This window comes from Gigantopelta aegis, chromosome 4 (assembly GCF_016097555.1).
Source record: "Gigantopelta aegis isolate Gae_Host chromosome 4, Gae_host_genome, whole genome shotgun sequence".
Taxonomy (NCBI): Eukaryota; Metazoa; Mollusca; class Gastropoda; order Neomphalida; family Peltospiridae; genus Gigantopelta; species Gigantopelta aegis.
In genome coordinates this window covers 107,383,274-107,396,890 of record NC_054702.1, presented here as the reverse complement: position 1 = coordinate 107,396,890, position 13,617 = coordinate 107,383,274, and the positions used below count along the sequence as shown (strand labels likewise).

The 13,617-nt window shown below is 37.3% G+C and overlaps 1 protein-coding gene across 5 annotated transcripts in view; it reads left to right on the top strand.

Annotated features, from left to right (window-relative positions):
* Positions 1–13,617, top strand: part of LOC121371693 (probable G-protein coupled receptor CG31760) — a 115,963-nt gene that overhangs the window by 70,739 nt on the left and 31,607 nt on the right. For all 5 annotated transcript variants that reach the window (XM_041497772.1, XM_041497773.1, XM_041497774.1 and 2 more), the window contains one exon: positions 990–1,058. In XM_041497772.1, the coding sequence (XP_041353706.1) occupies positions 990–1,058 (69 nt within the window). The remainder of the gene's footprint in view (positions 1–989; positions 1,059–13,617) is intronic.

Genomic DNA, 13,617 nt, shown 5'->3' with positions numbered 1-13,617 from the left:
AGTCAGAGCAGCCTCCCCAACAGGTAACCGATTCTGTGCTTCAGCCAATACAAAGAACTTTTGTGAATCAGTGGCGCTGGCCGGCATCACTGAACCACTAGCAACGCCCTACAGGACAAACACAATAAGTGCGAGTCGAATCGTGGAGGCCGCTTGCCACAGCTGGCTTCGGCACACATGGTCAACCTCGCGGTTGAGCCCAATGAGTCCATGTCAGACATTCTGAAAAAATGTGTAACCTCAATTATCCCCAAAACAACGTATGTCTTGGTAAGGGCTATGGAAAAGAAATAAACACAATTACACTTCAATAAAACGTTTCACGTGGTACAAAAAAAACAACGAAAAAAAGAGAAAATTTTGCAGAGCTCGTTAAAGTACGTCCACAATGGAGGACTGCAGAATTGAGAACGATGGTCCATGTGCGGATATGGATATAGATCCGGGAAGGCAAGACAATTCGGCAGTGGAGGTTGTATAGCATAGTTGTTGTGCTAGTACAGTAAGTTGAATACGACTAATTCTACATTAAAAACAGCGCTAAAACAACATGGGTCTACTTTACGAAGACTATTTTCTTAAATGCAGGTAGTTTAAGCATTGTTTAAGTCAAGAATAGGCTTTGTACATTCGGCCCCAAAGATTAGTTTGTTCTGTTCTGATTATACCAAAGGTCGTGCCCAGGGTGGGATTGACCGAACCTTTAATACACCATAAAACTAATAAATTAAATAATAGGTGTAAATATATATGGGGTTACAAGAAGATTTCTACTGGTTACTCTTATGACTACTAGATTTTCAGAACAAAGACAACACACACGATGTTCATATAGCATCAGCTAAAACCCCATGAAATAACCAACCTGACAAACTATTCAAAATATCTAGACTGCCGTGTGAACCGGTTTATTCATGTGACAACTGGCCAACATTCAGTTCATAGCAATACTGAGACACCACTGACCGACATATATTCTATATCCACAGATAATCAAGACGGCCAGCCCAGTGTTTCTTCACCTCATGTGTCTTGGAGCGATCATCATGTGCTGCCATGTAAGTTCCACTTCTCCGTATAATGTCGTATATAGATGTGGTATCGATGTCACGTCGTTCAAGAAACCTCGAGGTTACCATCGTACCTACAAATTAGGATATTAAGATTTCAGATTTAAAGAAATATGTAGATTATCATGTTACAACGTTTTGATATTGTGATTACTTAGCAAGGTTTTGATAACTGTAAGTGAAGCCCGCCTGTTGCACCGTTGTCGAATCGCGCTAAATAACCACGATATAAAAACGTCATAACCAGATCTTTTTTTCATCATGCAACCACTTCTAAGCTATCTTTTTGTAACATGTTTCAGTCAAAAGCGGTATAGAAACTATTACTATTATTATTTAGAACCTGCTACCGAAAGTCTGATACTAGGTGCCTGAAAACATCTTGGGAATATCATAGCTAGACAAACAATTTACGATTCTCCCGATTTTAAATGAAATAATTTGATTATATTTCAAAGTCTGTTGTGTACCTTATTCTGTGAAAATAAACGCAAGTTTATGTGTGGTGTGAAGATCTACAGCACTGGCTCCAATGTAAACATTCTTTGCATAAACCTACTTGCTTTTTTGTTCTAAAATGTTCAATTCAAAACGATGGCCCTTTCCGGCTGGGAGCATAGAATGGAAAATTGAAAAATAAGAGGTAATTTGATGTTACCGAAGTGTAAATGTTATATTTATTTATGCAGTTCAGCAATTATTGCTGTAAATGGATGTTTGAAAATAGAGTAAACCTGAAAATTTAGCAAACATCCGTCTTGCGCATAACTTATTTTCCACTAACCTGCTAACACTCTTTTCATATGCAGACTTCATTTCCTAGTGACCTGTAACACATAGCAACGCCTAGGTTATCATGCTAGCAACGGATGTGTTCTCAAACAGTGACATAACACTTCGAATTATCATGTAGGGCTGATCGGGTTAACAGGAAGCATGGTTGCATGATAAATTTCTATACCAGGCTGTCTGTTTTTAAATTAATTAAACTTGTGTCAGAAACTAAAACCATGAAGAAATCTTGGTAAATATTTAAACAAAGCATTTTGGAGTAATAGAGTATAATGTTTATCCTTCTAAACATAAACCAAAATCTAAATTTGTAATTGCATGAATTGGTATATTTGAATTTATATTTATATTTTGTATTTATTGCACAGATGTTATCATCCGAATTTTTTATGTAATTGTCGGCATTGGTATATTGTAACTCACTGCACAACTGTGTCGCTTTTTGTTTGTATTTTTCAGTTGTGAGCCTATATATGTTGGCCTTGGGGAATAAACTAATTCTGATTTTCATAAACAAAAACAAGTCCTTTAACGAAGTAAAGGGGATTGGGTAACTTAGGCTTGTGTTTTGTTGATCCGATACTCCTGTCTAGATTATTTGTGATCTGAATTTGAATACAATGTACTGAGATTATCTCACACGCATAGTCAAACAAGATGGAGATTGAAAAAATGTTAAACAAAATAGCTCCAGTATCAACAAGCAGGCAACAGAGAAATATCTACACCAGTACGTTGCAACTGTGCTGGTCCAAAGTAATGTAAAAGCCAAACATCATAATTAAAGTCCAGATGATGTGAATTTGCCATTGCAGTTCCAGTAGACTTAATATTCAAGAACTATTATTGAACATTATAATAATAGTTTATTCTGGTAGACGTTTTTAAATTTTTTATATTGATGTGAGATCACATTTTAGGTATCATGTGTATTTAACCAACATTTTCAGGGATTATAAATTATTTCTGAGAGAAACCGACAATACACATATTACCAGAAACAAATTCAGGGGTTACACAATTCCAAATAATACCCATTTCCTGTAACATACACAAAATTAAATTATTACCAGTGTTTCTTGGTATCGTTAAAATCATATATTAGGAATAAAAAATTAACTATGCGAGCCTCTGTTATACATACTCTCTGGTAATACCCATTTTCTGTAACATACACACATACATGTGTGTGTGTGTGTGTGTGTGTGTGTGTGTGTGTGTGTGTGTGTGTGTGTGTGTGTGTGTTATTACCAGTGTTTTTCGGTATCGACAGTATCATATTAGGAATACAAAGTGTATTATGGGAGTCTTTATACATTTATTTTTATTCCTCATATATGATACTGACGATACCGAAACACAAGAGCGTAATAATATCTTTATCATATAATCTCAAGCTTAATACAACGTGTTTTTGTAAACACTATATGCAACTTTAAATTCCAGTCAGTCATTACCCCATATTCAAATGACGTAAGAATATTAGTGGACCAACCGACATGCCAAAAACAAATTGATGGCATTTACTAGATAAAAGTAGTCTTCCATGTTAATATTCTAATAGGGTTACTGAACATAGGTGGATGGCATTTTTAAAAAAAATTCTTTATATTTAGGACTGACACGCCATGAGTGACCGAGCACACTTAATCCCGTTATTCCCAACAGAAATACAAAACAATATAACTAAATTACAAATAAGTGACCACAAGACAATTTAAGATTTAAAGTAAATTTGTACATGAAGCAATTTAATATGAAGTTTAATATGAAGCACTGGCAAAATTGAACTGTAAGATGAAAGATGAAAGAAATAAAAAGTACCTTTTGTCAAATATATCATATAAAAAAGTACCATTGGATATATTTTATTGACTGTGTACGACGCCAAAACATGGATGCGAAAAGTGACTGTCGTCGACCTCTTCACACGAAAATACGGGAGATAACTCTCATGTCTTATGTATTCAGCAATTATTGCTTATCAAATAAACTGACAAAGTTACTTTATGGATGTTGATACCAATGCATACATCCAAGATGTTCCGAAAAGTCGCTAACCAATTCATTATTTAACTAATTCGCACTTCTTCGCAAAGAAGATTTTAATAATTAAAGAGGCACTTACGACTACTGTAAGATTGTTTTGTGGAACGGCTGTAAAGTTTACGGTGCCAGTTGTAAAACTCCCCTTATGTCACTATGTGTAGCCTACAATTTTTTTCGTGGAACGGGGCTCTGATTCAAATGACGATTTGAGAGTGCGCTTGTTTGATTTGGAGCTGTTTTCGTCAACACACTGATAAGTGCTCCATGTATCGTTATGTTTTGCATGATTTACCTGTTTTCATGTCTACGGAATTGTACACCCACTGCAGACGATTTAAAAAAAAATTAATTATTTTATTATTATTTTTGAAGGTCGAGGATAGGGCATTCTGGCACTGTCGTTTTAAATTCCTACACAATAAATATATATGTTATCATAGTTTCACTTCAGATCTATATTTGAAAATGGTAAAAAAAAATTAGATTACAATATTTTCTTCAAACATAGTCAGATGCATTCGTAAATAACAAACAAAACCTCAAGAATTGTGAAAATGGAAGCGTCGTATGGCTCCGATTACAACCCTTGCAATCGGCAATGCCGTGGAGATTGCCGCGGAGTTTTTCATTCTCTGCGGAATTTATTTTGCCGTGGACTATATTGGATTTGTTTTCAAGATGTATTTCTTCCTTATTGTAAAAAATTAAATATACTTTGTGAACTGAAAACAGATTAAAAGTAAATATTAAAACAGTAACTACACCGTTATTATTAAAGTATCTGAATCTCAGCTTTATCGGGCATGATCAGAAATATATGTAAATTCCCATTCCAAAGTTCAAACGGGAAGCTTTTCGCTAACGTTCGCGAACTATTTGATTGGTTCCCAACGTGGCCATATGGTTTAACATGAAGCGCGTAAACCAGTCTAGCGGACGTTTTTCGGCTCGGTCTGGCTGAACTCGATCTAGCATTAAATTAAAGCGAGTTCCAACTAGGCCATTACACTCTGTTGACTGTTCATAGCACGTGCATTGCAGGGTCCACTACACTGGATTACAAGGGGGTGACAGCTTATACATTGTTGAACCGTAGCTATGGTGCGTTTTGGGTGTTTTATTCATCAGACTACAAGTCGTTTGAAGTATTATGGTTAGCTTGATGATGAAATATTTTTATGTATACATATTATATAGAGAGAGAGAGATCGTTTCGATTGTTTAATAAAAAACATTCCGACATTTATATTGACAAAATGTGTTACCCTTTTCTGGTGCCGAGTGGCTTAATCCACCAAAACAAAACAAATTTACCTATTTACTTTGGTTTGAACGGGTCATTCGGTCTTAATGACAGGTTTCCTAACAGCAATTATGCCGTTACTAAAGGAAATTATTTAAATTATATATCGCTTTAAATATATTCTGACACTTTGATGTAATATAATTAAAAGATAAAGATTAAACTAGAATGTCAGTGCAGACTGACTACGCTGTATATAATAAATTGTCATCCCCTTACAACCCAGTTGTTGTTGATCGTGAACTATAACGCCGCATATAGCGCGCGCCGCATATAGCACAACTGTGAGCATTATGCGTACGCATATAGCACACACCAAGGTATAGCTGTATGCGGAGAAAAGACATGGCCATACCTCATAAAGAGTAAATGAAGAGTCTTGATTCAACCGTTCTCTCATGTAAGTTATTGATCAGAAAACGCTAACTTCTCAAGGTCACTGTGACTTTGACCTTTGACATAGCGACATCAAAATAGGGATCATCTATTGGTCATTGCCAACCTTCGTATCAAGTGTGAGAATGCTAGGTCCAACCGTTCTCAAGTTATTGACCCGTTTAACTGCCCAAGGTCACTGTGACTGACCAAGCGACCATAAAATCGATAGGGTTCCTTTAAGGGTCATGACCAACCTTCATATCAAGTTTGAGGATCCTAGGCACACCCGTTCTTCAGTTATTGATTGGAAACCATCTTGTCTACCGACGCGACATACCGACCGACATGAACAAAGCAATATTCCCCCGCTTCTTCGAAGGTGGCCATAATAATAAATATCACTGGTAGACTAGTGGTCCAGTGAATAAAAGTGCCCTGAATAAGGGGGGAAAAGGAGTACGGAATTCTAGATGACACATTGTAGCTTCATGATTGCCCACTTGCCAGAAAATATTTCTTCTGGTATTCAGATTACAGAGGCCAAAGGTCACGTAATCAATTGGTTTTTACACCCGAGCCCAACTGAAATTTCGACGTAATGGTATTTATTTCCATTCAAAGATTTATCAAAATTGGCCCATCAATTTAGGAGATGTCGTTTGAAGCAATTGTTGACAACGACGAACAACGGACGTTGACTGATTACAATTGCTCACCATGAGCACTTTGTGCTCAGCTGAGCTAAAAATAAATGCTTTGTTTCCGCTAACGTGCTAAAAAAAACTTTTTTTTAAAATAGGGTAGGTGTGCATAATATTTTTTGTCAAAACAGAGGCAAACAGTAAACAAAACTGTTTTTTAAATTAAATAAGTCTGTTTATATCTATGAACAAATGACAACTTTTAAATGAAAATGTCAATTTCTAAGTGAATTATAATATCTGCAATTATTATAAAATATTTATGCATGACAACACGTTTAGTCATTCATTTCCTAAAAACGTGCACCTAAGTAGGGTTAACGGAAACAAAAAATCATTCCAGACGCCAATATGTCCTGTTTCCAACTAGTTTGTGTAACGAAATATCATTAAACAAGTGTTTATTAAGACAGAAGAAATCGCACCAGATCCAGTACTACTACTACCAGCGTTGTTGTTGCTACTACCGCTGCTGCTACCGTTGTTGTTATCACTACTGCTACTTTAACTGCTGATGTTACTGATCACCTGTTTGTTACTGCTGCAGTTGGTGATGCAGCTACTACTGCTTCTGTTGCATCTGGTACTTCCATCGCTACTACTACTGCTGCTGCTGAGAACTGCTGTTACTACTACTACTTCTACTACTGTTGCTGCTGCTGCTGCTACTACTACTACTGCATCATCAGCATCATCAGCAGCAGCAGTAGGAGTAGTAGAAGCGGCGGCGGCAGCATCAGTAGTAGTAACCGTAGTAACAACAGAAGTAGTGGTAGCAGGAGGAGGAGCGGGAACAGCAGCAACAACATCAACAGCAGCAGTCAATAATTACAAAAACATCTCGAATGTCCAACCGTTCTATTTGTTTTAGTCATATATCCTGTTTTGGACATTCAGTCATCGGTTTGCTTTCTTTCAATATCATTACTAACATTAAATGAAATATGATTAGAATTTGAACATACATATAAAGGCGTAGCGCCCATTATGCACAGTACGCATGTGCATAATGCAAAAACAATAATCCGAGAATAGGTCGAGGCTGTCTGTAATTGTCCTATAAAATATTCTCTTAAAACTGACTCGAAAAAAGATAGAAAAAATGCCTCAGAAAAGGCTCAGAATGCATCTACAGGCGTCCTGAGTTTCAAAATGTTCACGGTGTGTGTGTCTGTGTGTGTGTGTGTGTGTGTGTGTGTGTGTTCCCCGAATCCCCTCGCTCGAGCACGCCTTCGGCATGCGTAATGCTAAAATTAAACAAAGTGAGCTTTATGCGGGATCAAGGCACATGTCTGCCGCATATAGCTAACGTGCGCTAGTTTACTCAAGAACACGCAGTTCTACCTTTAGTCTCTTTGTACTGTATTATCTTTTACTTCAGAGACAACGCAAGTCAAGCAGCATACCTTGAGTGTTCTAGCATTTTGTTTTCATTAACAGTATTCAAAATGAGATCTAATATCTATATTTTAATGGTATTTTGTAAAGTAATATTTTTATTTATACTGGATTTCTTTTTCATTTTTTTTTGTTAGTTAAGTTTGTATGGGTTTAAAATTTAATGACATGGTTTTATATGAATTTTAACTTTATTCATTATGAAGTTAAACGCCAATTAATCTGTTTTATTTTGACGCAAACGGACTATACGATGAGCACATGGTAATTATTATTTTTTTTAAGTCTAATTTTGATTTTGGCTCTTCAGTTAAATTTCAATGTGATAATTGGAGGGCTAGTTAAATTTGAGAAGGGCCAGCAAGATTTTTCTTCAACTAGCCCTGCTGGCGACCATGGTTTTCATGTTAATTTTCAACCCTGCTACTACTGCTGCTGCTGCTGCCGCCACTACTACTACTACTACCATCACCACTACTACTACCACCACCACTGCTACAGTGCTCAGCAGCAACAGTAGTAGTAGTAGCGATGGAAGTATCAGATGCAATAGAAGTAGTAGTAGCAGCAGCACCAACTGCAACAGTAACAAATACGTGATCAGTAACAGCAGCAGTTAAAGTAGCAGTAGTGGTAACAACAACGGTACAAGCTGCAGTAGTAGCAACAGCAACGCTGGGCTAATAGACGGCGTTGAGCAAAGTTTATATGGCGTCATGCTCCCCCAGAAAATATATTTCAATTTTGTTTAGTTTGGGCAGGTAAGTGTTTCCACCCCAAATACCCTCCCCCTTCACATATACCCGTTTCCTCTCTAAGATTTTATGTCAAAATTACCAAATGTTTGACATCCAATAGCCGATCATTAATAAATCAATATGCTTTAACATTGATGTCGTTAAACAAAACAAACTAACTTTTCATACGAAAGAATATTTATTTGAATTTGTTGATTATAACATTCATAAAATTAACAAGTGAAAATGTCCAATGTCTGCTTTAGTATATTTTATAAACAAAAATATACATGCTCAATGTGTTATACAAACTAAACTTTGAAAGTTCTAGTAACACGTTATAAAATATTAATTCTAAAATAGGAATGTACGATTGTCGATAATACGTTGTCAATATCAACCGGTTTTATCGAAAGACTAGCACTCTATCCTCAAACGAACGTTCTTCGTACAACGCAAGATTTCTCATTTAATTTTTTGAGATGACCCCTACAATTTCAAATACGAAAACCAATCTAATTAAAATTTGCTCCACTATTACATGTGGATCTAACAGCAACCCGTTGGAGCTCATGTCCAGTTGACCTTTCATTCGACCAGTCAAAACCTTACTTGCAAAATCATACCAGTGATTTAAAAAGAATTTGAAAACATTCGGGATTATGCCGAGGGTATATGAAATGATTCAGGTGAATTACGAAGTATGCCGGAAACTAATTTCAATATAAAATTTTATATAAAATTCATTTTAAAACAAAAAAAACACCCCGTGATGATATAGCCATAAAATCTGTTTATGCTAATATACAATCCAGAGTTTATTACTGCACTTTCCTCCCTGTTTTTTCAGTATTGAAATAGACTAACAAGTTTTTAGAATTTGTATGCTCCCGAATAACGCTATAATAGGCGAAGTGTAATTGGTCGATATTTAAATTGTTATTTATAGATGAAATGTCACCTGGACATGAGAGTCCACGCAATGCTGTTAGATCTACTGGCAGACCCAGAAGAGCTAATTTTAATCAGATTGTACGCAAACGCACGTGTTAAAGGAGTGGACAATTAAGGCATTTGGCCTGGTATGCATATTCAACGATATATAATGCACATTATTGCTTAATATCAACAAGTATAATCTTATAGTTAATTAATAAAACGGTTAAATGTGACGGCTATTATATATAACGGGCGCACCCATTTTGTACCACCCTAGTGTATACGCCCTCTGGTGAGCTGGTGGTTACGTAATACCTAACGTGTCACGTCAGGAATTAGTCTTCGCAGTGAAGAAACAAAACCTGTCTGATTTTTGCTCATGCATCGCAATGTTCTGTAATAATAGCCATCCCAGTAAGCCAGTAACAATTATATATTACTTTTTATACAAAATAAACCACCATTGTCAAAGTGTTGAAATAACTGTATTATGTTTTGTACATAAATTAACCCATGTACTGAAATAATAATCAGAGTGTTTTCTTGGTCTTTTCGTTCCGTGGCCTGTACCTGTGGTTCTTGATTGGCAGGTGTATATTTAGACGGTCCCCAGACACTGTGTCTAGACACATTAAAAAGACGTGCCTCTTTTATTAAGATCACAGGGTATTGTGTTATAACCGCACGGATACCCCTCTATTCGTAATGGACATTACCAGCCGCCCTGCGTTATTACTGTAAGTAATTCTGTAACACCCTTGATTAAGTAGACTTTCCCATCTAAAATCACAAAACTGACCAATTACGTCGTCCCGAAGTAAAGAAAAGTATCACTTGGGTATCGTGAGTAGTCGTTTTTGCTCGAACGTACCCTACTAATAATATGCATTTTTTCTTTGGATTTAAAAAAAAATTAAAATACTATAACTTCATTTCGTTCAATCGATCCAAATTGAAATATATTTAGTTAAATAGTTTGTTATACAATCAAGTCATTTATGTTGTTTTACAAGTCAGGTTGATGAAAGCGAAGCGCCTCGCCGTTAATTAGAGCATTTGTTTACACGGTGTATAGAGGAGATGGACGGAGCTGACGTCACTTCGCCCCAATAGTCCGGTTGCCAAACCCACTATTTGGGGTGAAGCGTGCAATAGGGTCCATACAAAGTTTTATTGTTGTTTTTATATCTTTGAAGTGTGCTGAACAAGAATCCGAGTGATGCCACTCTGGCACCCTTGGGCAATTTGCATAATATGCAAATTAGGTCCGCCATTACCTAAAAACCAAAACATGATGATATCTCTGTAAATATTGATGATATGACAATAAATTTGATGTCTATACCCATGTTTTGGTGGGTGATGAATAAGATAAATGCAGCTTTAAAATGATTACTCAATTGCTTGACCCCGAATATGCAAATTATGGGATGCAGAAATGGGAAAATCAAGCTTTGGTGGTGTCTCCAAGATGCTTTCAGGGAAAAAGTTTCCACAGAACTTTCGAGCTCTTCGTATGGTAACTGAAGAAATTCTGCGTGGAATCCTAACAAACAGTGAAAGTCATACTGACTTAATGGGGGCTCTTGGACGTGTATCTGCAAGAAGCAACACAGCACGATTGTGGGTCGACAACCTAGTTAAGCCTGTGTTAACGTTAATGTACACAAGGCAGTTGAAATTGGTAAATCAGAAATGAAGATCTTTCACAAAAGTTGGCCAGAGGGATTCCACTGTTCCCTATCAAAGAAGGTTGTCACCATGTCAGTACAACGCAAATCTATAAAGGTTGGAACCAATTATATCTATGACACAAACCTCATCTACTTAAGGGTATTGGGGCTACAGCAATCCAGAGACATGAACCTTCGAACTCTTCTTCAACATAAACTTTCACCAGTACCAACATCCATGTTTGACAAAGAAGGCGATATCAGAATTACCAAATCCAAGTCCACTTTAAAAGTTGCAGGTTAATGTGTCATCCCGACTAGTCGAAAAGCCAGAGGTCGAGATTCTGGATGGCTGCGCTGTACTGTGGGTTATACATTGGCCTAACAGAGGCATTGTAGCAGATTTTGTGGAATCTTTTATAACCTATGTGCTGCAACAGTTAGCAAATAGAGATATATACCTGGTTTTTGATAGATACTTTGAATTCAGTATCAAAAGTGGAACACGATCAGCAAGAGCCGGTGAACATGCGAGCAGACGACATAAGCTTGGACTGCAAACGCCTCTGCCACCCCAGAAGATTGTCCTGACAGTCACTGAAAACAAAGTCCAAGTGATAGGCCTGATTTGTCAGCAGCTGACAGGGAGATGCCAAGTTTTAGGGGAGACATACAAGCACAGGCTGATTATTACCAACAGTGATTCAGTTCCAGTTGAACTTCGAGATGGAATTATTTCCAATCGTGTAGATCTCTCGACCACTCACGAAGAAGCTGATGTCATTATGATACAGCAAGTGGTGAAGGCAGCCCAGAATGGTGCTGGCATAATTAATGTCATGTGTGAAGACAGACGTGTTCGTCCTCCTGGTACATTACTATGCCAAAATGAATCTTACCTGTCTCCTCACGATGCAGAGTTTCACAACCGGTAGAACAATAGTAGACATTGGTGCCACATCAAAGAAGCATGCCAACTTACTACCACAATTACCAGCTGCACATGCTCTCTCTGGTTGTGATACGGTGGCACAATTGTATGGCACAGGGAAAGCAACTGTGATCAAAACACTAGAAGGTGGACATACACTACAGAGCCTTGGTGATATTTCTGCATATGTTGATAATGTCAATGCAGAAGCGACTGCTTTCATAGCTGTATGCTATGGTTGCAAAACGAGGGTGTCCAATATGACAGAGGTTCGTATTGATGTCTGGTCTAGGCGGATGGGTGAATCGAAAGTGACCAAGGCACCGGAATTGAAGTCATTACCTCCAACAACGAAGGCATTTGAAGAAAATGTACGGCGGGCACACTTCCAAACAGCTATTTGGAAGGGAGCTCTTAGTGCTGAACCACCCAGGTTGGATCCAACAGAATATGGATGGACGCGAGATGAGACAACAAAGTGTTTAATTCCAATGACCATCCCATCCAATGTTAGTCTAGCTCCACCCGAGGTGCTTCAGTTGATAAGATGCGGTTGTGCTTCAGATAAACCATGCTCTTCAGCATTGTGTCGTTGCTTCACTTCTCATTTACCATGTACTATGTTTTGTTGTTGCCGGGGTGAAGTGGAGTGTCTAAATGAACATACTCAAACGGTTGATGCTGTCGATGATTCAGACAATGACATGGCAGACGAGCTGTGAAACAATGTTTTTGAGGTGGAAAGCTAACCATTACCCCCAAACTGTCCGGTTCCACAAAAAGTTAACTGCTGGAAACTATTATTTACCTCTTGTTTGACGTTGAGACCATATTTGAACATTATTACAACTTAATTAGACACTGAATATGTTCTTAACATATTACTATACCCTCAAAACATAGGTAAAACAACAACTTTTGTCATGCTATCTTGTATATTTACAGAGATATTTGCAAAAATACATTTTTCGGTAATGGCTGAACTTAATTTGCATAATTTATGTTAATTAACGTGCTGATTACTTTCAACTTGTATGTATCTTCATTCTCAACCCTGAAAATGTTGGTAAACGTAGTATTTTTATAATGTTATCACTCATACTTTTTGAGATATTGAAAAAAATGGACCTGGTGTAATGGCGGACTTAATTTGCATATTATGTAAATTGCCCAAAGGTGCCAGAGTGGCATCACTCGGATTTCCAATCAGTACCCCTCAAAGATATAGAAACTGCAAAAAAACTTTGTATGGACCTCATTGCACGCTTTTTTCTCTGGCTGCTGGACTACAAGCTATACCACCGGACGTCACAAAAACGAAACAAAATGGCTGCCCCAGTTAGCAGGAATAATCATGTTTTTTTATTAACTGAAAAATTACGCGTTTTTCATTTGTTAAAGTGTCAGTATGTGTTGGTGGTCCGGGTATGCATCTTTCCAACACATAAGACTCTTGTTTGAGTTGACCCTACCTTTAACTGAAACTGACAACAGGCTGTCGCTTGTGCTTTGCCCAACAATGGTGGCACAGGCGACGAATCGAGCGTATAATTTTGACGATCTTCGTTCATAGCGAACATACACAATTTTTTTAAAAGTGCATTTGAGCTTGTATTTCATATTTGTACATGATGTTATAATATGGT